Raw genomic sequence first — 27,961 nt, 5'->3', positions numbered from 1 at the left:
GCTTCCTTCATAGTGGCCAAAACACTAGGAATGATTACTACATCCATCAGCATCAGAACAATAATCATCATCATGTGTTCATAGAAAACAGTAATGGCTAAGATTAAATTACTGGACTTTACAAACAAGGTAACTTGAAGTTCACAGATGTCATGCTGAACAACAGAAATCAACCACAAAAATGTGTGTGTGTGTGTGTGTACCTAGTTACATTAAATTCAAAAGCACACAAAAACAATCTAGATGTTGTAGATCAGAACAGCAGTTGTGGAGACTGCTGACAAGAAATGGAAAGACTTTGGTGGTGCAAGATGTTTTCTAGAATATGGTCTGAGTATTTATAAACCCGTATACACATGTGAAAACTCAACAGTTGAGTACTTCTCACTATGCAAATTATACCTCAGTAGGAAAAGTTTAACAACATCGAGTTGATGTTATGCTATAATCTGTAATTTAATAACTAGCTAGACTCTGAGAAAATAAGTAGTTTTGAATTCTATTGAGACAATGTGAAGTTGTTCAAAGTATAACAGTAAATGCTCGTTAACAGTAGTAAGGGAGTTGGGATCAGCAGTTAAGAGCCCTTGCTAATCCTGCAGAGGACGCAAGTTTGGTTCTCAGCAGTAGTGTAAGTAGGCCCACAACTGCCTGTAACTCCAACTCCAGGAGAGCTGCTGTTCTCTTGTGACCTCCATGGGCACCTGCACACATTTGCATACAGCTCCATTGGTGCACACATACATGCACATAATTATAAAGATAAAATAAATCTTTTAAAACACCTTAGACCTCCCAATGCAATCTTCTCGACTTAAGTGTGTAGTGATATGTAGTCCTAGCCGCCACTCGGAAGCTCCAGGAAGATGCAAACATCCTCAAGGTAGATCTGCTGCCGCTGCCCTTCATCTATCTCTCCACCCTATGCATCGCCACTGAGTCCCACCCTTCACCCACAGGACCAGCCCTGGGCCTTTCAATGGTTGACTTCCCCTTCTAATTTCTGTACATACTTTCCTTCTGGTCCTCCACACTGTCCAGTGCTGATGGCACTACTGACTGAGCTGAACTCACTTTCTCTTCTTCATGTCCACTTTCTTCATGGACAGCCCTTTTTAAATCTGAACGTGATCCTGTAACTTCTCCACTTGAAATTTTTTAGTGGTTTTTGGCTACTCTGGCGTCCAGATCTACATTTCCAAACACCATATGGAAGACACTGTGAGATGCCTGTGTGCGTCCCACCATGTCTTCCGATGTCCTAGGTGACACACTGTCTTAGCCTTTGTCAGTCAGCACCTGTCCCCACCTCCACACCACCTGCCAGTGCAACACTGACCAGTGGGAGGCGAGTCTTCTCCTTCCATAGCCCTTTGGAGGTCAAGTGAATTACCCTCCTAAGAGCCATCTTTCACTCCACTCTGAGAAGTTAATGAATCGTGCTTGTTTTATCACACCGTAGTTGGATTCTAAACCAGGCAAGGCCAAGGACTATATTATTGATTGCACTGGACAATGCAAAACCTGTGTCATAGTAATTATTCAATATATGATTTTTGAATGAAGGATCAATAACAACAATAATAAAAAGGTATGAAGTGATTATTAAACATGGCCAATATGATCACGAAGCCAATCTTCTCTTTTGCCTCAGACTTCTAAGGCTGCCAGTGTTTATTAAAGTGCTAGGTAAGGGGAACACTTGGGTGGGAGTTCTGGCTGGATGTGATGGAGGGAAACCACGTCCACTGCTGGAATATTCGACGGTGGACTGAGCCAAGAGCGTGATCACCAGCTTCAGAGAGCCAGGAGCAGAATCCCTCAGAAACCACAATGCCCTCACACTTCTCTTCTGAGTCAAATGATTCTCAAAATGTAAACTAATGTTCATCTACTCTCTGGCTCGCACACTGAGACAGTAACTTTATGGAGCTCTTTAGCTCACAAGGTGTTAAGTATTGTTTGGCAAAAGTATTACTCTATGGAACTTCATAAATGACTCCTTCCTAAGTCATTCCATTGGTGCTATGTGGATCTAGGAACATGCGGGGTGACTTCAAATAAAAATGTGAATTTAAGGAGAAAGGTAAAAACTTGTTTTAAAAAAATGGGGGGTATAAATATTTTAGTGAATTTAAAATATCTGGTATTCAAAATATTTAATTTCTAGTATCAGAATTATCATTTCTTAAGACTTAACATTTAATACACTATAAAGCACCAACATGTTTACAAAGGAAGCAAAAGTTACATTATTAGAAAACTTTGCTTGATGCCACAAATCTTCCACATGCCAATCCTCCACAAGCCCCAGTCCTGAACGATAAAACAAGGAAGACTGCAAAAGGCATGCCAAGGCGAGGCTAATTCATCACACTCAAAAAGCCCCAGAAACTTCCATCACGTGGGATCTGGAATCACCATTTGTTTTTCAATTGCACTCCTTCCCGTCACCTCTGTCGTCTGAGGAAGGTCACGGCCTTGCCACACACCTCAGCATCCTCACATGCAAAATTAACAAAACTGCAAATCTAGCCTCTCTGGTGTTGTTAGGATACCCAGGAAATGTCTAAAAAAAAAAAAAAAAAAACACCGATCTAACGCTTGATGAGTCTTAGCTCTCACTGTTTCTTACCCTGTGACCGTTAACATGGCCATAATAGCTTATGGGAGCAACACTGTAAATACATCATCACGAACTTTAGTAAGCAACAGTGAGACTGCGTGGCCTAGGCCTGGTGTAATCGAGGAAGGCAGAGATTTAGCCTTCTGCAGAAGTCCTCCAGCTAGCTTTCCAGAGAAGGGCTCTAGTGAGGGACAGACCTGATGGCTGTGTGCCCACAGTTCCTGCCATCAGACAAGCAATCAACACTTTGGCAAAAGCAGTCAATTGACTGGACCAAAATGTCATTAATATAAGTTGACTATTTTTCCATATGATTATATAATGCAAACTATAATATGAAGTTCAGGATACAGGAAATGAGTAAGCCATGTGCAAAGGTTCAAAATGACTACTGTCGAATCTGAGCCTCACACTTTCTTGCAGCAAAGTCAAATTATAGCCATGTAGAGTCACAGCCATGCAGAGTGTCTGGGAAGCTTTTACAAAAGCCAGTTACAGGGCCCAGTCTTGATTAGTTCCTTCAGGGTTCCTGCTCCCTTTGCTCTACCTCGCAGATCATGCCAATTAATCCCTGAACAGAGAAACAGCCACATCCACCATTCCCTGAGACCTCATCACACACTGGAATCTCTGCCATGGATCACTTCTTCCACAGAAGAAATGTAAGGAAGTCAAGCAAAACATCCTTTTGCCTGTCCACACCAATCCCTGATGACCTGATCAGGGTCATCTTTGAAAAGCACTGGAGAGCAACAGCCTTGGCTCCAGGGTCACTGCCTGTGTGCTTTTAGTGAGGTTGGAAAGTGTCTGTCTTTACAAAGCACCTTACTACGCTACCCCAGTAACCACTTGCTATTTTATGTGTATGCTTCAAAACAAATAGGGTATCAGTTTGTAAGACACCGAAATAAAAGCACAGAGATGTATAGGCTCAATTCCTTTCAGTGTAGTTAGGTCAATAACAAATTGAAAAATACTCTTTGGAAATTCATTATTTCGCAAATGCTTTCCTTTAGAGATTTATAATCATCAAAATGCTAACCCTATAACCTGCTCTGCCCATCAATGTCAAACAGTGTGCAACAAGAAACAGAAAAGCAATAAAAGTTTCAGCTTCGCTTGCCCTGCCTGCCTATTTGAAGTAACAAAATATACATTGTTCCACAGTCATCATATAAATGTCTCCATGGATATCTTTTCCCGTTCATACTGTAATACCAATGAATCGAGTCTCCAAATTAAAAGTTTCTGCACATTAACATACACGTACATGGTATGAAAACTACCAAAACCTGAAACATCCCATCCACCAAATAAACCAACACACTGACGCACAACCAAAAATATTCATTATTTTTAATTTCTAAATTAAAAATTTTAACTTATTTACTGGATATTTTTTATTCTGAAATTCAGTATTCAATTCATTTTGGCAGGTACAATTACTCCTACCAAAATCTATAGTGGTTATCCACATCACTGCTAAAGATTTGTACTGCACACAATCTGAGAAGGAGTAAGAAATAAACCAAGACATCACAAAAAGAAAAGCAATACAATACAGAAATGGTAAGAAATATGACTAGAGAAGAAATGTAAGGAAGTCGAGCAAAACACCCTTTCCCCTGTCCACACCAATCCCTGATGACCTGATAGTTTAATGCCACCTTTGAAAAGCACTGGAGAGCAACAGCCTTGGCTCCAGGGTCACTGCCTTTTCTGAATTTACTAGTGTTGACAGGGAGTGTGGGTGCCATGCTGGGGGCTATGACTAGCCCTGCACAGGCTAGGCTGCCCTAGGCACTGATGATGCCCTGCAGAAGGCTGGGAAGCCAGGAGCAAGAGGGACACACTGCTTCATTTCACCCCGAGACAACCATTTCTATAGCCACAACCAAACACCTTGACAATCAAAATGGAAAAATAAAAACCACAAATCACTAACTTGGGCTCTGCATCTTAACCAGCATCTATAACGGCAAGCTCATGCAGAACTTTGCTAACATGTCTTAAATTCTACACAACACACATGTATTAGTCTGAACCTAGAATGTGTTTTCCCTGACTCTGTCACGTCATGAAAACACAAATGTCTTTTTTTAAGTCCTCTTCAAGATTTTTATCCACTATAGATCTGTTTCATAAGGTATTTTATGAATTTGAACCACCAACAGCATTTTAAATTTTAAATTAAAATACCAATTTGAAAATTTAAAATACCAACAGTATTTTAAATTTAAACACGCAAAACACACTAGATCTAAGGAAATGTCATACCTGGTGGTGTGTCTTGCTGTTCTTCCACGGAGGGGACATTTATTTCTAAAATTAAACAAAGTAACAATCCATTATATGCTGCAGATCATGGCTAAGGAAATCACTTTTAGAGAATTCACCTATGATTGTCATAAATACATCAGGTTTTTACACCATGACGACAAAAGAATTAGCTACCGTTGAGCAAGGCTGCATACTCCTCCATCACCTGCAAAACCGGCTTCAGGATACAACCCAGCTGACAGCCAGCAGATGGGCACTAAGACCCAGGTTTACCACAGTTTTGCATCAGACTCAAAGTGCAAGGGGGAGAAAGACCAGCCTAGCACGTTGTTTTTTCCATAGAAAAGTTGTCACTGTTTTCCCTTGGGGGCAGTGGACAGGATCAGGACCTCAGATGTGTGCACTCTCCCTACCACTCCCTATGACTCTCCACCTGCTTCTGCCTGAAGTCTTGCCTCATAGTTGTAACACTAAATAACATTTAAAAAATTAAATTGTAAGTGATTATTAAAATCAAATGCCATGCTCAATAAAGTTGTTTTGGAAAAAAATTATCTTCAAGATGAATGTGTATTTTATTTTTATGCTTTGTGTGCTGTGTAGGGTAAAAGGTCCGAGCCCACTTCTGAGTTTGAAAATTCACCAAACCCACTAATCCCTGAGCTCAAAATCCCACCAATCCCTGGGTTTATCTTGAAATCCCACCAATCCTAACTCTGGAAAACTCCACCCCAAGAAACCCCTTGTAAAGCCTGGCTCCTGCTCAGTTTCCTGCTGCTTCTTGTCCCAGCAAAGGCAGACACTATCATGTCTTTCCCAATAAATCTCCTGTTTTGGTGTGATGTGACTTTGTAGTATTCCTTGGCTGCTGACGACCAGGATACCTTTCCCCTCAGCACTGCAACACTCCACTGGGAAAGGCTTTTCTCTAAGAACTGTAACACTTCCACACTAAACCCAGAGCCTTGCACACCAACATGAGCTACCACTGAACTCTCCAAGCCCTAGGAGCAGATATTCCAAGATGACTCAAAGATGTGGGTGTGAACTCTAACTTCTTTCTTTTGCTGCTTCAATTCAAGACATCTAGGAAGACAGCAGGCATCACCAGTTGATTATAAGTAGACAGCAGGCATCACCAGTCAATTAGATTCCCTCTAAAAATTATGTCACATACTAATTTTCTTCTTCAAACCTAGCAACCCATTTAACACTGCCTTAAACATAAGACTGTTAGCTTTTATTTCTTAAGACTTGTAAAAGGCAGGCGTTGTTATGATATTCTGTTTGTATTCTGACAAAACTTGCCTGGAGATCAGAAGGCAGAGCTAGCCACTAGTTAACCAGACACCAGGTAGTGGTGGTGGTGTACACCTTTGATCCCAGCACTAGGGAGGTGGAGACAGGGATATAAGGTGGGTAGAGACAGGATCTCAGGCCCATTCAGTCTGAGGATTCGTAGAGACAGAATCTCGCACACAGAGATAAGAAGTCTCTAGTGGCTGCTGCTCTGCTTCTCTGATCTTTCAGCTTTCATCCTAATATCTGACTTTGGGTTTTATTTAATAAGACTAATTAGGATTGAGTTTCACCTGGCATCCAACTTTGGGGGCACAAATTCATGAAAAAGCTACTTGCCTGTGGCTTTGCAACCACCAGCACATGCCGGAGCTGCACACAGGAGCTCCTGTGGGAGTCACCGCCTTGCCTGCTAGGTTTTCCTTTCTTTTATTCCCCCAAGCCCTGTGAGCAAGTCTGGGATTTGTTGTTGTTGTTGTTGTTGTTGTTGTTGTTGTTGTTGTTGTTGTTGTTGCAGCCTCTCTGCAGCAAACTCTATAGGCGCTTGCTCCAAAGGATGCTGGAGTTAGTCCCTTTAGCACATTCCCCTGTGCAGACAGCTGACTCTTCGGCTTTTTCTCTACCTATGGGTTGTGGGCTTTCCTTGGACCCCTCCTCAGGCTGCTGCCACACTAGGTAGTCGCCTTTGACACCCGCTCAGGCTTCTACTGTTGTACACAACAGCAGTCAGCCTCACACTTGACAGTCATCTTCATTACCATCATCAACAGATTTGGTGAGAGTTTTACCCCACATTAAAAAATTGGAAAACACTATTACGATGGAAGGAGTTAGGTCTCTGTATGATTAAGCAATGCATGGCTTAAAAATGGAACAATTATATGAAGGGATAATCAACTTAACCAGGATTGACATAATGTTAATTATCATTTCGATAATCCTTACTGTCAGTTTGATAATTCTTGTTTTATCTCTAAAAAAGTTGGTTGATATGAGTGCTAAGATACAGACCTTAGAAAAACTTATTAAAACAGGTCATGGAGATATTCAGACCCAGACAGAGGAATTTAAAGGAGAACCAACCTCATCATTATATTATAAAATTAGAAAGGAAGAGCCCAAGGTTTTCAAACACTCAACATTAATTTATCCAGTCACCTTACAGGAAGTGCCAAATGACAGATATCCCCAAGGATGTGTAAGAGCTGACTGGATTCCTGTGGAAATGTTAGATTTAAGGAAGCAATAGTCTCATATGGTCTTCACCTTTTGTGAAGCAGATGTTAAATTCATGGTGAATTAGTAACAAAATTGTCCTACAAGACTGGAGAGACTTGGTCACAGCCGTATTGGAACATGGTCCCCAATTACAGTGGAGGATCTGGTGGGCAGATGAGGCTAGGACCATTGAAGTAGGGCTAGAGGTGCTGTGGATATCGCTCTATGTAAATAAAACACTGATGGCCAGTGACCAGACAGGAAGTATAGGCGGGACAAGGAGAGAGGAGAATTGGGGAAACAAGAAGAAGTGGGGAGAGACACTGCAGCCACCGCCAGGACAAGCAACATGTAAAGACGCCGGTAAGCCACCAGCCACGTGGCAAGGTATAGATTTATAGAAATGGGTTAATTTAAGATAAAAGAACAGTTGGCAAGAAGCCTGCCACGGCCATAGAGTTTATAAGTAATATAAGCGTCAGAGTGATTATTTTATACGTGGATTGTGGGACTGCGGGGCTTGGTGGAACCTGGAGAGAAGCCCTCCAGCTACAAATGGCGCCCAACAGCTCGAGTTTCCACCTTAAACCTGAGAATATTTAATAACCAATTCTAAACAGAGCCAAAACCAGGTTCCTGCTTCATGTCTCATACGGGCAGCTAGACGCTGCAAAACGCAGGTTTGAACACTGGCGGGTTCCTGGCGTTTGCGTTTGACGGCAGTGTGGCGGGAATGAGGCGTCTGCCAGCGGCACATTAAGCTGTGTGGTAGATTTAGTCTTTACTAGTATTAAAAAAAAAAAAAAGGTTTCTGGGCTACACGCTGCTTTGATAAAAGCTTAGACCCACTATTTCTGAGACTTGATGACTCACAGAACTGGCGGAAAACGCCATGTTGGGAAGCTGAAATGGGCGGAGCCAGCAGCCACAGTGCCGTTTCAGTCTTAGAATGCTGCAGTTTAAACCAATAGATTCACAATAAGATTGATTCAGATAAAATCGTTTACAATGTGTGTAAAATATACGTAGGCTTGAAAGAGACAAAAAAAAGATAAATTAATATAAAAAAGCCACGTAAAGATGAATATTACACAGAGAATCTGGATTGTGTTGTCTTTGGGATTTTTAACTGCAAAAAAACATTTGATCGAAAAAGATGTTGAATTAAACCAATATGTATGTTTTAAAGGTACCTTGACTTCAAAATTTGGATTTAAGGATATGTTGCTTTGGAAAAGAGGTTCTGCTTTTGTTTCCACAGAAAACCAGAGGCTATGGATTTGTTCCAGATTAAGATACATCAGGTTTCACCAGCCAAGACCCGCTGAAAGGTCTCCGATGACACCATGGCCCAGATAATATAACATCCAGAGCGGTTTCAAGGCAACTGGTTCACACAATACAGCCTCATTAACTATCCCATAGGCCTAAAATTTTCTTTGCGTCCCCATAAGATACAGCACCCCCCTCCAACAGGAAGTAGTAATATAAGCGTCTGAGTGATTATTTTATACGTGGATTGTGGGACTGCGGGGTTTGGTGGAACCTGGAGAGAAGCTCTCCAGCAACATAGAGGTACTGAAATTTCCCAAGATTAACTTCCTGGAGAGGGCACTTATGCTAATTTACAAAGACAGTCTACATATGATGACCACACCCTGGCTCTATGCCATGCAGAAGCTTTGAATGCTTGAGGCAGAATTGAAGAAGTCAGAAAGAGAGCTGAGTTATTACTAAAGTTATACAGGGCCCAAAGAAACCTTCACTGATTTTTTTACAAAGGTTGATTGACTTCAGCTGTAAATAGAATGATACCAAATTCAGAAGCTAGACAAATAATAATTCAATCTTGAATCTTTGGCTTTTGAAAATGCTAATTCACAATACTAATAAAGTCAAGGTCAGCACCTATAGGGGAATAGATCCGAGATACAGTCAATATTGAATCTCATAACCATGATGATGTTTGGATAGGAGAGGTGGTTTCCAGAAGAATGAAGAAAAATCAAAATGTCTGGTGTTTTAATTGTGGCAAACAAGATAACCTAAAAAGGGATTGTAGACAAGGTATTCCTAGAAACATTGTTTTTTTTCTAGGAATAATCCAAACAAAAAGCCCTCCCTTCTGGAGTATGCAGAAGGTGTAGCAAAGGCCAACACTGGACCAATGAATGCAGATCAACAAGGGACACACAGGGTAACCCTTTGCCATTGGGAAGCACCTTAGGGGGGCTCTCACAGGCCCCCATGCCAAATTTGGTTGAGTCATTCCTTGTAATTGCCTTCCCAGAGCAATTAAAGGACTTAATGCCTATTGTTAAAAGCCATACTGCTCTGCATGATAGAAGAGCTTTAGTAAATAAAACAAAAATTTCAGCTGGGTAGCAGTGGCACATGCCTTTAATCCCAGCACTCGGGAGGGAGGCAGAGCCAGGCAGATCTCTGTGAGTTCAAGGCCAGGCTGGTCTACAGAGTGAGATCCAGGACAGGCACTAATACTACACAGAGAAACCCTGTGTCGAAGAAACAAATTTTTTTTTTCAGGAGAAACCATAAAACAAAATTGATAAGACTAGATTTGAACAAGAGAGGCTTCTTGATTAGAAGATGGGATAGTTTATCAAACAGCATGACCATCCAATCTAAACTAACTTATAAAACTAACAAATGCTTTTCATTTAATCAGATATAACTTGCCAAAAAGGAAACTCCCCAAAGTTAAGTTGGGAGTGTTTTGTTTTTGTCTTTCCAGGAAAATAAAATCAACCATCTTGAGGAATTTAAAGACCTTTGGACAAATAAGCATGCAAAGAAGAAGGGAGAACTACTCAGAAAAAAATTTCCAAGAAAAGGAGTAATCTAAACTAATGCGATCTCTGAAGTCTCCAAAGAGATGATAGGATCCCACAATGATGATTCCACCTGAACTATGGTAACTCCACTAATCTGAAAAACACCACCTAAAGATCCACTTTGGACTATAAACTGCTCAGGACAATTCAATTCAAGGTGGCTGGCTGAGATTATCCAGCCTCACAGACTACTCTAGCCAAGACTTGACACAGGCCAGCACTTTCCCATTATACAGAGACTGGATAACAAATGATATAGGACTAGCTCTCTCAGGACTTGACAATTAACCTATTTTCTTTTTCAGGGTCCTCTGAAGATGCCATTGCCCCCAGACAGCAAGAAGTAATTTTAAAAATATTAAGCCCACATTCCCAAGAGGTGGGATGGATGGTTATGGAAATTTGTCACTGTTTAGGGTGGTTGGTTACAAGTTTTAATGGTCAGGAGAAAAGCTAAACAAAGGAGATTAGAATCAGGGATCTTGTTCTAAAAAGAAAAACATCTGACTCTGGGTTTTTATTTAATAAGACCAATTAGGATCACGATTCAGCCAGGTGTGGTGCACATCTTTGATCCCAGCACTGGGAAGGCAAAGGCAGGAGAATCGCTTTGTGTGGTTAAATCACATATGGTGACTGTGGTGGTCAGTCTTGACTGTCAACTGGACCGAACGTGGAGTCAGCGAAGAGACACGGCTCTGGGCAGACCCCAGCAGGATTAACTGAGAGGTGAGAGGTGCTCACAGAGAGACAGAATCCTCAGCAGCAACCCAGACATACAGAGAGGATGCACAGGAGCAGTGTTGTCTCCTGCTAGAGAGCACAGCCGTCCCACAGCCTCGTCATCCACTGCCATCAGAACTCAGCTCCATCGGCCTTCCAACTGCACAGAAGACCAGCAGCTCTCTGGGAGTCCCCAGGTCATCACCACCCTGGACTGCTGAGGCATCCAGCTGTGTACTGACACCATTACTAGGGTCTCGGTCCCCCCAGTGTGCAGCCAGTCATTGTTGGGCCACCCAGCTCACACCAGATAAGCCAATCTAACAGACAGTCTTTTGGAATATATGCTCATCATGTAGGTTCAGTTCCTCTAACAGAACCCTGGTGTTTATTATTTTCAAGCCAAGAAGGTTCTATTAAACTCTCCTCAAGGGTTTTGGTTTTCTGTCACTGGTACCTGACTCCTATCTGAATGCAGAGGTTATACCTGTGCAGGCATCTCCCCATTGCATGTGCACAGGAAGGTAAATCTAGTCACTTCACACACATTTCCTCAGATTACACTTCAATGCAGTCTGCCAAACCAAGCTCAAAGACACTAACCCTTAGCTGCACCGTATCTCAGTGGGGTGTTTACCCATGGCAGGGGCTCTAATTCCAGCCTGACAAAAAAACTCTAAGAGGAATTTTCAAGGAAACCTCTCCTTACTTCATATGGTAGCCTTCTGCTAAGAAAGCATGCATGCTCACAGTCAACTTCAGGACTCCAGGGAAGGGACACTCAGCCACTGTGCCTGAGGAACTAGGATGAACCAAGATCACCCAGGTCTCACTAGGCCTTGTTCCAATTTCAGCACATTTGTATAAAAAAACAAACAAAACAAAAAACACAAAAATTTTTGCCCCATCTCCTCCTCGGTGTCTACCATAAGGACCAGTCAAGACAATCCATGTGGAACTTGCTGTGAACTAAGAATCATTGAATCTGCTGTACTGAAATACTGCTACTTAACTGAGAATAAGCAACTACTTTTACTTTTCAGGAAACATCCTTTCATTTCCAAGAAACCCTATCAACCAAACAAGCAATAACTATGTTTTCCCTCCTTTGCATCTAAATGACATCATGAATCATGAAGCTTCCAGCCCATCTCCAAGCAGAATAACCCTTTATCACCAGCGCGCCTTTTCTGAAGTGGTCACTTACTGGTAAACAAGGGCACCCCTTCCCACACGTCTATTTTTCTCACAGCAGCCTGTCACTGTCTTCGGTCACTGTCTCTGCACTCTTCTATTATGGATGGCCAGTAGAATGGCAGCCTCATGGAAAAGAACTCTACTGGCTTCATCCACCCTGGCACTTCGAGCCCCTGAGCCCTGGGTAAACACACAGCTCAGCATGTGTTTTCAATAAAATGATCTACTTTGATACAGAGTATAGGATCATCTTTATAAAAATAACCTACCTTCTGAAATTATGCTGGAATCTTCTATGGTATTATCTAAAAAAAAAAAAAATAATAATAAACCAAACATATTAACTCACCTTTACTTAGATTAGTGGTTCTCAACCTTCCTGATGCTGCGACCCTTTAATACAGTTCCTCATGTTGTGGTAAACCCCCCCCCGCCCCCCCCGCTCCCTCCAACCATAAAATTATTTTGTTGCCACTTCATAACTGCAATTTTGCTACTGTTATGAATCATAAGGTAAATACCTGTGTTTTCCACAGGTATTTTGACAGGTAGCCCCTGTCAAAGGGTCTTTGACCCCCAAATGGGTTGTGACCCACAGGTTGAGAACCACTGACTTAGATCCCTAAAGTGGCTAAAATCCACTCAGAAAGTTTTGTCTAGGTTATATTTCCTTATGGAAGACTCCTGAGTATTTCACCACAAAATCAACTTAATTGTATTCAATTCTTAATTGTATTCAAAAGTTTAATCAAAGAGACTAATCTTAGACTTCTGATGTAAAATAAAAATTCTTCTGTGCCCATGGGTTCTACATCCTCACATTCACCAGCCAAGGATCAGAAACACCCAGGGAAAAAGGAAAAGTGAACCTGTACAGACACCGCTCTCTTGGGAACTGACCTACAGACATAGCATCCCAATGGCATTCCAGGGGGGTGATGCAGGGGTGGTTCAACGTGCTTGGGAAACACACACAGGTTACAGGCTGCAGAGGCCGTGCTGTTTCAGACAGGGCCTGGAGTACCTTCGGGTTTGGAATCTGTGGGCCATGCTAACACCAATCTCACTGTAGACACCATGTTTGGCAATTCCTAGTGACTCCTTAGTGGCTTGAGAAATCTATTGTGTTTCTTCTCTCTCTTTTTGCTCCACAGCTATGCAGGTAAAAATGCACAGTTAACATTGGAAAAACTCACCTGAAATCTCTATCCCTTCGTTTTCTGAATGTTCATATACTATGAAGTAAGCAGAAAAAAAAAATCAGGTAGCACCAAGTAACAGTGACAACCAACAATGTCCTTCTTTCATTCATAGATGTTTTAACTCCCAGGCTCCCTCTCTAACAATGTGTATTACAGAGGCAGGATGGGAGGAATGCGGCTGAATGATGTAAAGCAAACAGTCTGGGCTCAAAGTTTAGCCACTGGGCAGCCACGGGAGATGGTAACTTCATATGCTCCTTCCTGCACAGAGGCAAGTAGAAGCTCCTCCCCCAGGCAGCAAGATTAGCTGGTTGATGCAGATTCTTCTTTCTGTTTGCTTCCTGTCTGTGTGAGCTCTAGCCTGCTAATTATCTTGGATCTCAGTTCTTACCAGGCAGTCTCTAGTTTGCATAGGGATTGGTTCTCAGATGGTAACCTGGGGACATGCATCCCTGCTGCTACCCTCTTAGCAGGAACTGGCTGACAGGGCCTTTGATTTACCATGGTAACCAGGGCCCGGTGCCTGTCCCTGCTGCCATCTGTTGCCACAGGGCCTGGAGTTTCTGTGCTTTGTTGCAAACAGTGTGTCCCCACGGCCCTCCCCCATACCCAGCAGCAAGCAATTTCCTGTCAACTGACCTTCTAAAATGCTTCCAATGTCTGGTACACCAAAAACAAACCTCCTAGTCTGCCTCAGTGGTAATAAATCTATCCATTTATACATAAAGGAAGAACTGCTTTTGAGTATTGACTATGTTTTAGACATTACTGGAGGACAACCACGCCACCCGGCAGTTAGCATTTAAACAGGCACAAACAAACCTCTACAGACTCCAGGAGTGAAGCCAGATCTTTCCTGGGCCAGGTGACTTTTGCCCTGCCCTTCTACCTCAGTCAGATTTCTTCAGTGACTGACAGGGATCTCTCTACTCAACCCACTCCTATGAGTGCCTGAAATGACCCCCATGAGCACAGCGACAGCATTAAACTCAGGATACTTGTAAGCCCCACCCTAAAGGATCTCTTAGCAATAGGCCTTGCTCCAACATCCACCCTGGGCTTGCAGGGCTCTCTCCTTTCTCATTCTTGATCTTCTCCATCACCCAGTCCTTTTAAGAAAAGGTAGTACTACCAGGTAGTAGAGGTGTGCTCCTAGACACAGGATCTACCCTTGACCCCACTGTCCTCTTAATCACACAGTCCTTTTTATTCCAGGCAGTAGAACCCTGCTCCCCAACACAGGACCTACCCTTGATCCCATTGTCCTCTTATTAGAGGATTCACAGCCTGGCTCCAATCACAGGAATCCCCGGGCACTGGACTCCACTGCAAGCAGAACACCATCAAATGGTTTCTCTTGTCTCACCTCTTGGGGAGCTCAAACCACCCTCACTACCAGTTTGCATGAAACTGGGCTCAAGAATTCTTTGTCTCCCAGTTTCTCTTTTCTTAGAAAAAAGCCCACCATCCATCAAGCCGGCAGAGGAGTCACCGTTCCTGGCTCCTTGTTTCCCGACTTCCCATCTACCTACATGCTGCAAGCCCTAACAGTTTTACCCTCTAGACACTGCTCAGCTATGTCCACCGCCCTCCACCTTTACTGCCACCACCCCGCTTCCTGGCATTAACCGCCATCACTGCCATCCAATCTGTCCACTGAACGGTAGCAGAGCAGCACACGGCTCGAACGTGGCTCCTAGAAGCACCAGGCCCCACCAAACATCCCTTTCTGGAACTTTTATCTCCTGTGGGTCCTCAACTGACCTAAATATGACTTAGAGGCCAGGTCAGACTTCAATCACGACCATCACCTAACCACCTCTCCACTACGGCCCCTTGTCTATCTCCAGCTCATTATCTGCAGACGCATCAGCGTATTCAGGATGCAGATCTGACTTTGCAGTGCCCCTGCGTGCCACCCCAAGAGGATGAAGTTGTTCTTGACCTTGTCTACACATCTCCTCTGGACATGGATCACAGAGCCATTTTAGCTCCATCCCTCTCTCACCCCACAGAATCCATAAACAGACATCACCAACCACACCCATCTCCATGGACCTAATCCACAAGCCAGCCTGTCTTTTATTATAGACCTGCCCCGCAATGAACTGGCTCCCACAAGTACCTGTCAGCTAACAGAAGGCTGCACTGGAATCACAGGCTAATTCCTTCCTCCTGCCACACTATAAAGTCTGTAAGAACACCAAACACATGTGTCCTTTCCAACAGCTGCTCCAGCACCTGTGCTACTGATAGATAACATGTAAATAAGTAACTCAGTGGGCTAGCAAGGCTGTGACATCACTTCCTAGGCTGTGCACTGTAGGCTTGATGCTTGCAGGGACATCTGTGAGGTGGAAAGGCATGTGTTTACATGCAGAGTTTGCAGAGGTTCTGCAGAGTTTGAGGGAGAATGGACATGAAGTTCTTCCACTATTTCTACCTGATGAAGTTTCACTTTATATATAGCAAGGCAATGCAAAGCATCCTACCAAATCCTGGTGTCCATTTAGGTCAGGTCATAGTCATTAACTCCTGTTAACATTTTAAAATAACACTTACTATGCTGGGCGGTGGTGGTGCGTGCCTTTAACCCCAGCACTTGGGAGGCAGAGGCAGGTGGATCTCTGTGAGTTCGAGGCCAGCCTGGTCTAGAGAGCAAGTTCCAGGACAGGCACCAAAACAACATAGAGAAACCCTGTCTCAAAAACAAAACAAAGAAACAAAAAAAATTGCCACTGAGTGTGATATCCAACCTAAGTCTTGTTCCATTTGATTTTAGATTCCTCTAAATCTGAGCTAGTCTGAACACTAGACCAATCACGTTTTTTTAAAACCATGACAATGATTGGAAGAATGCAGAAAAATATCCCATATCTTAGCTCTAGAAATAATCTTTAATGTCTAAATTCCCATTTCTCCTTCAAATTCAAGACTGAAAATTTAATGCTATCTCAATGGCCAAGTTTTTTAATTTTTTAAAAAACTGTATGCAAAGACAACCTAAGCTTATCATTTATATCCCAATGGAAACAGCCATTATAGATAGTGATCTTGATACTTTCTCAAATCTTAAACATATACATAACAAATAGCATGTCACACCTACACACAGACTGTTATTTTTCTTTTCTCTGTGCACTTTGCCAGCTCTTAAAAAGTTGTAATTCCTTCAAGTAGGGCTCCCATAACCTCAGAGCTCACAGATCTGAATATATATCTTAAACAGGAATATAAAAATAGTTAACATTTGTATCAACAGATAAGAATCCATAACAGTGCAAATTACAGTGCAAATTATCTAAGGCTGCTATTTTACTAAATTTGTTTACTAGTATATACAGTAATCTACCATAATATCTTATACCTATCCATTCCATTTCTTCTTTTCCTTTTTTTTAAGAGAATACTGAGTCTAATATTTTCTTCCACCCCCAACCCTATAACCATCATCCATAACCCTGAGTAATATGAAACTTAGGGAGAAGGGGCGTCGTTTTCTTAGATTTGCTTCCTGCTGTTTTGGGGGTGATGGTATCTCTGTTGGGTACTGTGAGAAAGCTCAGATAGTTAAATCTCACTTAGACTAACTGTAGGTTCTGCAGCAAATCTTAGTAATGGGTAAGATTGTCTGAAATTCTGGCAAGAAGTGTAGTATTGGGCTTCTAAGACATTTCCATTTGGAAGTTTGTCTTCTTGGCACAAAATGGCCTACTGGGCAAAGAACTGCCCTTGCCTCGACTGCTGACAGTACAAATGCAATGCTGTCCTTTCTGGACAAGTGGGACACAAGGAAAGCGACCACTGTACTCTGCCAAGACAGGGTAAGATGGTCTTTCAGAATTCCTGCTTCTGAAAATGGTCTGTCAGATATTCTAGGCCTGTAGCCAATTTGAATGCACCAACAATGCTAAGAAACATTAGGTGACTGTCCAGGCTGCCAGCTATGGTGGTATTTTATTTGTACTGAAATGTGATTTTAATTGTATGTTAATAAATAAAGTTGCCCGGCGATCAGAGCTATTAGAGCCATAGCAAGAGCGTGGCGGTGGTGGCGCACACTTTTAATCCCAGCACTTGGTAGACAGAGCTAGGTAGATCTCTGTATGTTCAAGGATATAGCCAGCATTTGAGACACATGCCTTTAATCTCAATACCATAAAAGACCTGGAGGGCTGTACATACAGACGGTGACGAGAGAGTCAGGTGTTTGGGTTTACAATCAATGAGAAGGCAGAACAGAAAGACTATATAAAGACAAACACACAGGAAGATCTTTTTCGGAGAGGTAGGACCACCGCAGGAGGAAGGGTAAGATTTTAGCTCTGAGCTCTGACCTCTTAGCTTTCTTCTTTGCACTGGTTCTGTGTTTCTTATTTAATAAGACGGTTAGTTACATCTACAGCCAGCTGTCTCGGTCTACTCTTGCAAGATTCCCAAAAGTTACTTGCATCCATCTACAATTTCTTAGGTACCATTATGTTCCTTCTCAGGTCTTTGATGGGATTGAAGACTAGCAGTTATAGTTACAACTTTGTGTGTGTGTGTGTGTGTGTGTGTGTGTAATATCTTAGATAGAACATATTAAGTATTAGATTCAGGTTCTTTAGGATAGGACACCTTTTGGAATGATCTTTATAACATGCCATTTACCTATGCTCTATACTTCTCTGGACTTTAGTATGTGTTTCTTGCTTGATATTGTTCGCATTGGTTGTAGTTCCATCTTATCTAGGTCATTATCCCTCATTATTTCTGGACAATATTTGATAACCATTCCTTTGTATATAGTCTTGTATTAGGTTAGAACCTTCTTATTTACACAAAAAGGGGGAGATGTAGTGGGTAGCCATTCCAGCTTTGATCTGGAAGTTTGAACCCCCATTGAGGCTTTGGCAACTGTCACGCCTACAAGGCATGGCCAAGGGAGGCACCTAGAGACCCGAGATCTGGATGGGCCAGCGCTCTCTCTGTTCCTGGACCCTTGACAGTGGAGGTTGACAGAGCAGAGCTCCAGAGAACATCGTTGGACTGCGATACACGTTCCCAGACCCCACGACCTACCTATCCCTTTTTTGTAAGTTACCCACTAAATAAATCTTCCTTTTAACTACGTGGAGTGGCCTTAATAATTTCACCAATAATGAATAAATTTTTAAACAAATAAATGGCTTAGGGTTAAGAAATATTTACAAACCTGGTTCAGCATAGTCTTGGTGTGTTGCTTCCTCTGCAAAAAAAAAAAGGAGATTTAAGACAAAATAAGCTGTGTAACTAAAGAAAAATGAAAAAAAAAACAAATACTAAAAAACCTTATCTTAAACACAGATATCTAATTGATGTCGCAGTTACAAACATGTGCCTCTCTCCAAAGGGAATGATGTAAAAGAAGGAAAATTATTCTCATAAAAATTCCTGCTAATAACCTATAAAAACTTAGCACTAGGAGTTTGTGGCTCACTTTGTCACAGTGGGGCTGTCAGTAGGAGGAGACAAGCACACGATATTCCTTTAATAAACTACCTTTGATACAGGACAAAAAAGTCCTACTGAAACTGCATCTTTAGTCTTTGACAGAAAAAAACACCAAATAAACACAGTAGCACTGAAGACCCTTTCATGGTTGAAATGCAAATAGCAATGCCCATCAATACCTGCACCCTGCTGCGGCTCATCAATGTCTCTTGCTGTTTCGCTAGGATCTAAAAAAAGAAAAGAAAGATTTTGCCTATAGCAAACAGCACACATATCACAGACACCATTCTAGAAGAGTATACATTAATTCTAACCTGAAAAACCTTATAAGGTAGATACTGTTGTGCCTTGGATATAAAATGTCCCCAAAGGCTCCTGTGTTGGAGGCTACGGTCCCAGTCGGTGGCACTATGGAGAGGTGATTGATCATAAGGTGTTAACCTCATCAATGGATTAATCCATCAATAATTTATAGCTGAATGGGCTGTTAGGAGATGGGGCCTTAATAGAGGAAATAGGTCATTGTGTCACTCGGGGTTGAATATAGCTTGCCCTCCCTTCACAAGCTTTTTGCTGCCAGGTATCATGATGTGAGTAGGCTCACTCTGCCATCTGCTCCTGCTGCATAACATTCTGCTTTGCCTCAGGCCCAAAGCAATGGAGCTCATAAACCCAAACCTAAAACACAGGATTCTGGGCTAGGAAGTAGTGCAGTGGTAGAGCGCTTGCCTAGTACTTAGGTGGCCCTGGGTTCAAACCCCAGCATCACCACTAAAAATAACAAGAATAATAATGAAAATCTGATTCTATGAGCAGAGAGAAGTCTTCCCTCTATGGTTTGATCCTGCTATCCCACACCAGGATATATACTTAGGGAGTCTACGTCTATATACAACAGACACCTGCACGTCTACATTTGCTGTGACCCTATCTACAATAGCTAACTCATGGAGTCAGCCTAAGTATCCAATGATTAGATATAGACAATGAGGTATAAATCAAGAGTGATGTTTCGTTTCACCATAAAGAACACAACTTTGTCATTTGAAGTCAGTGGATTGAACTGAAGATGTCAAGTTAAGTAAAGGAAGTCAGAATCTGAGAGACCAATGCGTTTGCTCTCCTGTGAAAACTTTAAGGGGAGGAAGAGGAAGGGGAGAGAGAGGGAAAGAAAGGAAGAGACAAAATTTGAGAGCAGGAGGAAGACTATTTGGAAAAATGGAGGAAAGGAGAATGATGGGAAAGCCAGAGAACGGTGGACGGTAGGAGTGTGTATAAATATATTAATGTACACAGTACAAATGGATGAAAATATCATAATGAAAGCCAGTATGTTAATGAAACTGAAAAATGGTTTCATCCTCAAAAAATTACCTCTTGGCTATTGTGTCTCAGCAGTAAGAACTGACACATGTACTACTACTCTCTTTAATAAAGTTTAACACACACAGAGTCCCACAAGCTGCTGTCTAGGTGCCAAGATGGCTAAAGAGCAGATAAGGTGTGCAGCCTCCTGCCTCTGACATCGCGCTCTCTTCCATTCCAGGGCCCCTTTAAAGGAGCCCCAGTGGTGTGAAGAAAGGCATCCTTTTCTCCCCATTTACCTTGTACTGTTATATGATATGCAGAAAACCCTGTCATCTAGGGAATATGAGCAACTGCAAGAATTGTGAATCACCTCTGTGGGAAATCAGAGTAAACCATTCACTGCCTTGAGCCGTCCTAAGTCACAACCTCCAACAGAAAATACATTGGTAATTTTAATATTTACAGACCTGAGCGTTCTTGCTCATGCATCATCTCTTCTACATCGTTTGGATGGTCCTGGGATGCTATAAATTAGGAAAGAGGAAGTTAAAATGTTTCAAATAAGGTTTATATGTGATACCTAAAACCAGAAAGCCACAAATCCTGTGATCTACCATGTTTACTCAGAGAACAAACTTACATGAACTATACTTAATGCCAAATAAAAAGATAAGGCAGTTTCCAACAGCAATGAATTTATAATCCATGCATAAAGCAGCAGAGCTATAGTCTCATGTGGCATGTCCAAATTCAGCTAGTCAGCCGTTCACAACATATGAGGACAGCGCAGGTCAGTCCTCTTGCCACAAAGGAGCACTGTACATAGAGTCTTACCAGACTGGCTCCAACTGTAACAGTCCAGTGTTTACAGATCTATAGCACTGAAGGGATTCGGGTCCTAAAGACCACTCAATAACACCAAGAGTCATTTGCTCTGATACTAGAAGGAAAACTAGTCAGAATAGGCTCCCTGAAATACAATAAATCCAGCTTGAGCATGGACATGCTTTCTAGGGTCTCATGACAGGCAGGAAAACATGATATAGATCTTTCACCAACTTCACAATTTAAAGCTATAAAGTATGCATGCATTGTTTTGTGATTGTTTATTTTTCTTCCTCTTTCTTTTGTTTTGTTTGAGACAGGTCTTACTTTATAGCCCAGGCTGGCCTCATGGCAATTGTCTTGTCTCAGCCTGCCAGATTCTAGCATTATAGATGTGAGGCACCATGGTTTGTTGTTGTTGTTGTTTACTGTTCCTGGTGGTGGTGGTGGTGGTGGTGGTGGTGGTGGTGGGTGTGTGTCTGTGTGTGTTTGTTTTGACAAGGTTGCACTATATAACCCAGGGGAGTTTTGAACTAACAACCTTCCCACTTCCACTTTCTGAGTCTGAAATTACAGGTAAATACCATCAAAATGAAATGCAATTCCTTTGCATATTTTGGCAGAGCAATTCCACTATTTGGGATTTATATTCAGAAAATGAATATGAACAAAACACAAATAACATTATTAGCTATATGTCATATGATACACTGAATAATTTAAAAATATTAATAAATAGTATTTTATGTAACTCATGATTCTGTTAGAAGAAGATTCACTCTAATTAATAAAGACTAATAAAAATCTTACCCATCTCTTCCATATGGTAACTATCCTCAGTTTCTGAAAGAAAAGAAGCATTAGGTTGATATTACTACTCTCTCATATATGGTATATGTATCTGCTATATGTCTATATGTCTGTCTTGAATGCTTATCAATGATTTCATTATAAAACTATCAAAATAAAGCAAGGAAATATCAATTAAGTCTCTATCATTTAATCACTACTTTATACCACACATCTCATGCATTCTTACTTTACCCACCACAGAGTTGACACACACCACAACCTGGAGAAAGGAGAGAAGGCAATTCACGCAGTGACCACAGGGGCTGCATGCCGGAAAGGTGCGAACTGTCAGTCCACACTCCACTGTGGCATTCTGGTTACTAGCTTTGCCCCACTCTTCTCTAAAGTGGAAATGCATGTTGAAAACAAGAATAGAGGAGACTTGGTATGTATGCAAAGCTAAAGAGAATGTCTTCCGGGTTTGGTTTGGTTTTGAATTGGTTGGTGGTTAGTTGGTTTTGTTTTCAGACAAGGTCTCACTTGGTGCCTATGGCTGGTGTAGAACTCTCCAGAGACCAGGCTGGGCTAGAACTCACAGAGATCCACCTGCCTCTGCCTCCTGAATGCTGGAATTAAATGCGTGTACCACCACAACTGGGTTTCTGTTTATTTTTGAAACAAGGTCTCGCCATCCAGCCTGGCTTCCGACTAATGAATGGACTGTAGACATGTACCACCACGCCTGCATAGGAAATGCCCGGGTCACTGAGCTCCCTTCCTCTGAGAGTAAAAATGCCACCCTTCGATCCTCACCACTAGAACCTTTGCGTACTTTAGACATCCCTTGACAATCGTGTCCACGTACAGAATGTGTTCTGATCACGTTCATCCTCCATCACCTTCTCTTCATCCTCTGCACTCTCTACAGGGCCCTTCTTTCCAACAAGGCCACGCCACGCTCTGCTTTTTTATGATTCAATTTTTGTATATTTTATTTGACAGATCAGAAGGAGCAAATATTTTTAATCTCTAAAGACTCTCAATGATAAAACTTTTTGGTTCAAATGTAATCTGTTTTTTATCAAAGATTATGATAGAAAATAAGGTTTCTTTAACTTACAGGCTTCTTAGAAGTAGCTCTTCCAGTCCAGAGCTGACCTCCTAACCTTGCTAATATTAAACCCTTCCTGCTTCAAATATCAAATCCATGTGAACTGCAATTAGCAGCACCTCAATAAAAATTCTGAGCCCCTGTAAAGCACTCTGAGCCATCTTAGTCAAAGACAAGAGAGCCAAGCATGACACCATGAAAATGGGGACCTCGTTGCTGGAGCATCTTCACTCAGAAATTAGAAACCTGTTCCTATGGAATCAGGACATGAATGATGAGTGTGAACGCTGTAACCTTGTCCATCAACACCTGTCTTCTGTGTAATGCAGCTGAAAACAGATGTATGTTCAAAAGCACTTTAGGCTGCCTTTTGACACACACATAAAATACATACTATATACACTTCTGATCATTGGCGTGGATGCTGCCCACCAACGCTATCACTTTTTCTACAAAGAATGTCTCTCTTGCTCTAAGCAGGCTTAGATGAAAATTCCTAGAAAATCTTCATAAATTAGAAGCCGCCTACCACTAGAGAAATTTCATAGCATATTATGCCAGAAGTGTGTATGTTTTGCTGTTTTGTGACTTGCAGTTTTTGCAACCATTTGTTAGCTGGTTAGCACAGACATTTTTTACCTAATTAATTATAGTTGACTATTGCCTTTGTGCTACAAGAGCAGCTAAGAGTCCTAGCATCGACTGAATTTTCCACTGGCTGAAAACACTTGCTACTTACAAAAAATGTCTGGAGACATGTACTATGGAAGCTACAGACTCCACTCTGGCCAGGACGGGGAGACACTGCTGTCAGAACAAGACCCAGGGGCAGACAGCAAGTGCAGTGGTTCTGTGACTTGAATTTCATATGTCACATGGCACCTAGGTGGTGCCACACAGGAGAGGTTTGCTAAAGCACTGGCACCTAGGTGGTGCCACACAGGAGAGGTTTGCTAAAGCACCGTACTCACCATGATCAGAAATCCTCTTATTTATGGGTTCCCTTCAGACTTTGAAAGAAATCGGGTATTATCTTATTTTAGAGAAAAGTTCATTCACTTTGCAGCATTAAGCTAAATCCTCAAAATATGTAGATAAAATTAAATATTGCTCTTAAAGGAATTTTAGGAACGTTTTAATAATTACACTATAAACTATCAATTATTTTATTTATTGATTTTTATGTGCATTGGTGTTTTGCCCGCATGCATGTCTGTGTGAGGATGTCAGATCCTCTGGATCTAGAGTTACAGACAGTCGTGAGCTGCCATGTGGGTGCTGGGAATTAAACCTGGATCCTCTGAAAAGCAGCCAGTGCTCTGAAGCACTGAGCCATCTCTCCAGCCCTCCTATCAACTATTTTAAAACAAACGTGCTCTACCTTCATGAACTGCCCCAGATTCCATGGCCTCAAATCTGTCATCTCCGTCAGTCACTGTGAGGAAGTCCTCAACCTCTGGCTGTCGTTCTCCTGCTGGCCCCTCTGCTTCCAGCTGTGGGTCTTCAACAAGGAGAAACAGTGAGCAAGGGAAACATTAGGCGTCCACAGCAGCAGCCAACCTAGACAGGCCCATCTGCAGCCACCCCAGGAGCCTCAGCCACTGACCCCTCTAAAGCCATTTTTCTCCATCTGGCCAGTGCCAGTCTGAGAGTCAATTCTTATTACCATGTGAACTCACGGAGGACAGTCACCTCATCATGTTGCTCACACTGCATACTAATCAGGTAGGACCATAAGTAGTCAATGGAGGTCCTCCCAAATACTTGATGAATTAATAAATGACTTTATAATTAATAATACATACATCTCTTTTATGATCCGTGAGTCAGAAAAAAAGGTCACACCAAGACATTTCATTGAGAACTGTCAAATTCCATGCAGCAACTAGAATCAACCACTTAAGTGTTTTAGTGTGGAGAGCAGCTCATGGCCTGCTAAGCCATATTGCTGAACCCAGATACACCTCCCACTGTGCATCTAAACTGACCTAGCCTTAGCTATTTTAGTTAGTAGAGGTATAAAGTTCTCCACTGAATTGTTTAGGGTATACTGAGTGAACATGCTACATTATTCCATTTCAATATAGTTTAGACTGTGACCTTGCCCTCGGGTTACCCCACAGTGGCTTGTATGGTTCCTAGCAGGTGACTTTTTGTAAACAACACTCCATGTGGAGAACCTGAGTGAGCTGGACTAAGCTGTGGTTGAGAGTGTAGAGTCTCAGGAGGCAAGCTCTGCATACAGGCTCTTTACATCAGCTGTCTGAGTGTAGACAAACTACATACTCCATGCCTGAGATCCCCTTCCATAAAAATGGAATACTAATTATCTATTCAGAGTATTAGCAGGAGGATGAAAATCCTTAGGAATATTCCTGGCCCATCATAAGTCTCTAGTGTGGTCATTACCATTACAATTACTATAGAAACAACAAGATTCTCTCTGCTGCTATTAAACTGCCCCACGACCACAGGAGCCCTTTTTAGAGACTGCGCACTGTGGCACGGTGAGGCTCAGCTCCACTGAGTCACACAGACCCACGTGTGCAGATACGTTACAGAAGGTGCCATGATCTGCAGTTTTGCTTTCTGAAGTTTTATTTCTCTGGGGCCAACCACAATGTGAAACCTTAAACGTCCAGGAATAAACAGTTCATATATCTTTAAATATTTTCACTTCCTAGTAATGAAATCCCTCTTCATCTCTCTCCATCCCCTCTGCAATATGAATCACCCTTTGGTCTAGGCTCATCAACACTGTATACTCAATCCTGCCCATTAGTCCCCTACCAGCCAAGCATCATAAGATTTAGTGGCACAGTTATTTATGATACAGGAACCCTTATTTAATGTAAAAATGGCTCCAAAGCACAAGAATAGTGATGTCGGCCATGCCAAGGAATAATACTCATACTTTTTTTTATAATTGATTTTTTTTTTAAAGAAAGAAAATGACATTTGAGGTAGCTACAAAACCTTCACACTGAGAAAAAAATGTGCTAATTCTGCCACTGCACCTCAAAGAGCAAACATTACAGCCATGGTGTGTGATAAAGTGAGGGGTGGAGGTCAGTACTGTTTTTGCTTTCACAGATCCCAAGGACTGATTCTCAGAGAGCTATAGGGGGCACAGGATCTGCTTCCCATCTTTACATCATTATCTGCGCTAGACTTTCTCCTCCTTCCAGACCTGCCATGCACAAAACCACCACCAAATTCAGCTGCTACCAGAACTATGACTGTCCGCTGAGTGAGGGACAGCCCTCTTCCCCTCATCCGCTCTAGAGAAGTCCTGTGATCTGCACCACTAGCAGTCAGTACTGCTTGCTGTTCAGTGGATGCGCCATTGTTTCCGGCAGCAAGCCCTGTCCAAGTTGCTCTCAACACACGTTCTGACTCTTGTGCCTTAGCTTCCTCAGCCGCCTCCCGTTACGGCCCTGCAGCAGCATTCACTAGGTCTGTTTCTGTTCTCTCTACTCTACTCCGTGTTGGGTGTGGCCTTATCAGTTCTGCCTTTTCAGTCTCAGTCTCTGCCTCTCGCTCGGCTTGCTGTCGCCATCTCCTGAAACAAATCCAGCTCATGTGTCACAGGGCCTTTGCATTTGCTGTATCATCTGCTTGTGTGTGTTTCTCATTCCTACCCCATCTGCACATCTCATCAGACTGACTGTGCATGACCTCCCGGGGCCTACAACTCCATTGCTACCCTGCATCTGCCATGAATCAGCTGTGTGGTTTGAGCAATGTCCCTCGTGTTTCAGAGTTGGATGGTAGCATGAGCCACACAGGGAAAGTGCGACAGCACAGAGTTGGCAGTGCCCAGTGTAGGGAGCCCCCAGGATGTGCTCTCTTTTCCTCACCACAGACAAAATTATTAACGAAAGTACAAAAAGCTCAAGGAAGAGCAACTGGCATGGGGAAGGGCGGATGGGAGCTGCGAGCCTCTGCAATGGCGAAGAAAGCCTGCAGTGCCTGGCACAGCGGCAGCCGGAGTCACCCACGGCATACCCAAACGGAGCCGTGCTGTGTGCAACTGGGTACAGTAAGACTCAGGTAAGTCACTGGCGGCATGCGCAGGAGCAGAATGGCAACAACAAATGATGTCTGAAGCCATGGACCAGCCACGTAACTGTCTATGGCGAAGGCCTCTTTAAGGAGATAAAACAGCGGCAGGAAGGCGCGGCAGGGAGCTCGGCTCCAGGACTCTTTCCTCTTCCGGTTAGCTGTTCACCATAGCCACAGGGCCGCTGACCAATAAGCTGCTGCACCTCCCCTCCGCTGCAAGCCCGCCATCTTGACTTCAAATTTGGTCTCTCTGCTGCACACAGGCATGCTCCTGCCTATTCTTCAGACTGTAGGCAGGACCAACTGGACTCGATGCACCTCCCAGCAGCTTCAACTCCTCTTCAAATCAAGTGTCCTTTTCTATCCTCATTCTCTACCCATGCATCTTAGGTGCCAGCCATTCTATCTTCACATTCTTGTTGTCCCTGGGCCTCTAATTACAACCGTGGCCAGGCGAAGCACCGTCTGCTCTAAGAGGCAATGCATTCTTTCCAGCGAGCTTCTGCGTCCTCGGCCTGGCAAGCCTCACTGAGTATCCTGGAGTCACCAGGGCAGTCCTCAGCTCATCACATCAAATTCAGTACTTAGATTTCATCTTCCCTGTGCTTGTGCTGGGTTACAGGGGTGAGGAGGGAGACCTGCAGCCTGTGTGGGTTACAGGGGTGATGAGGGAGACCTGCAGCCTGTGTGGGTTACAGGGGTGAGGCAGGGAGACCTGCAGCCTGTGTGGGTTACAGGGGTGGGGCAGGGAGACCTGCAGCCTGTGTGGGTTACAGGGGTGATGAGGGAGACCTGCAGCCTGTGTGGATTACAGGGGTGAGGAGGGAGACCTGCAGCCTGTGTGGGTTACAGGGGTGAGGAGGGATACCTGCAGCCTGTGTGGGTTACAGGGGTGGGGCAGGGAGACCTGCAGCCTGTGTGGGTTACAGAGGTGAGGAGGGAGACCTGCAGCCTGTGTGGGTTACAGAGGTGAGGAGGGAGACCTGCA

The 27,961-nt window shown here is 42.9% G+C and overlaps 1 protein-coding gene across 18 annotated transcripts in view; it reads right to left on the bottom strand.

Annotated features, from left to right (window-relative positions):
* Asph (aspartate beta-hydroxylase) overlaps nucleotides 1–27,961 on the bottom strand; it is a 230,008-nt gene that overhangs the window by 123,838 nt on the left and 78,209 nt on the right. For 12 of the 18 annotated variants that reach the window (XM_042270857.2, XM_076563917.1, XM_076563922.1 and 9 more), the window contains 8 exons: nucleotides 24,290–24,409; nucleotides 21,816–21,848; nucleotides 20,648–20,704; nucleotides 19,052–19,099; nucleotides 18,595–18,627; nucleotides 13,392–13,430; nucleotides 12,465–12,500; nucleotides 4,904–4,948 (listed from right to left, as the gene is read on the bottom strand). In XM_042270857.2, the coding sequence (XP_042126791.2) occupies nucleotides 4,904–4,948; nucleotides 12,465–12,500; nucleotides 13,392–13,430; nucleotides 18,595–18,627; nucleotides 19,052–19,099; nucleotides 20,648–20,704; nucleotides 21,816–21,848; nucleotides 24,290–24,409 (411 nt within the window). The remainder of the gene's footprint in view (nucleotides 1–4,903; nucleotides 4,949–12,464; nucleotides 12,501–13,391; nucleotides 13,431–18,594; nucleotides 18,628–19,051; nucleotides 19,100–20,647; nucleotides 20,705–21,815; nucleotides 21,849–24,289; nucleotides 24,410–27,961) is intronic. The other 6 variants (XM_076563924.1, XM_076563919.1, XM_076563921.1 and 3 more) reach the window with 3 other exon arrangements.

The sequence above is a fragment of the Peromyscus maniculatus genome, chromosome 2 (assembly GCF_049852395.1).
Source record: "Peromyscus maniculatus bairdii isolate BWxNUB_F1_BW_parent chromosome 2, HU_Pman_BW_mat_3.1, whole genome shotgun sequence".
Classification (NCBI taxonomy): domain Eukaryota; kingdom Metazoa; phylum Chordata; class Mammalia; order Rodentia; family Cricetidae; genus Peromyscus; species Peromyscus maniculatus.
The sequence above is the reverse complement of the archived record's forward strand: the minus strand, read 5'-3'. Positions and strand labels throughout refer to the sequence as shown.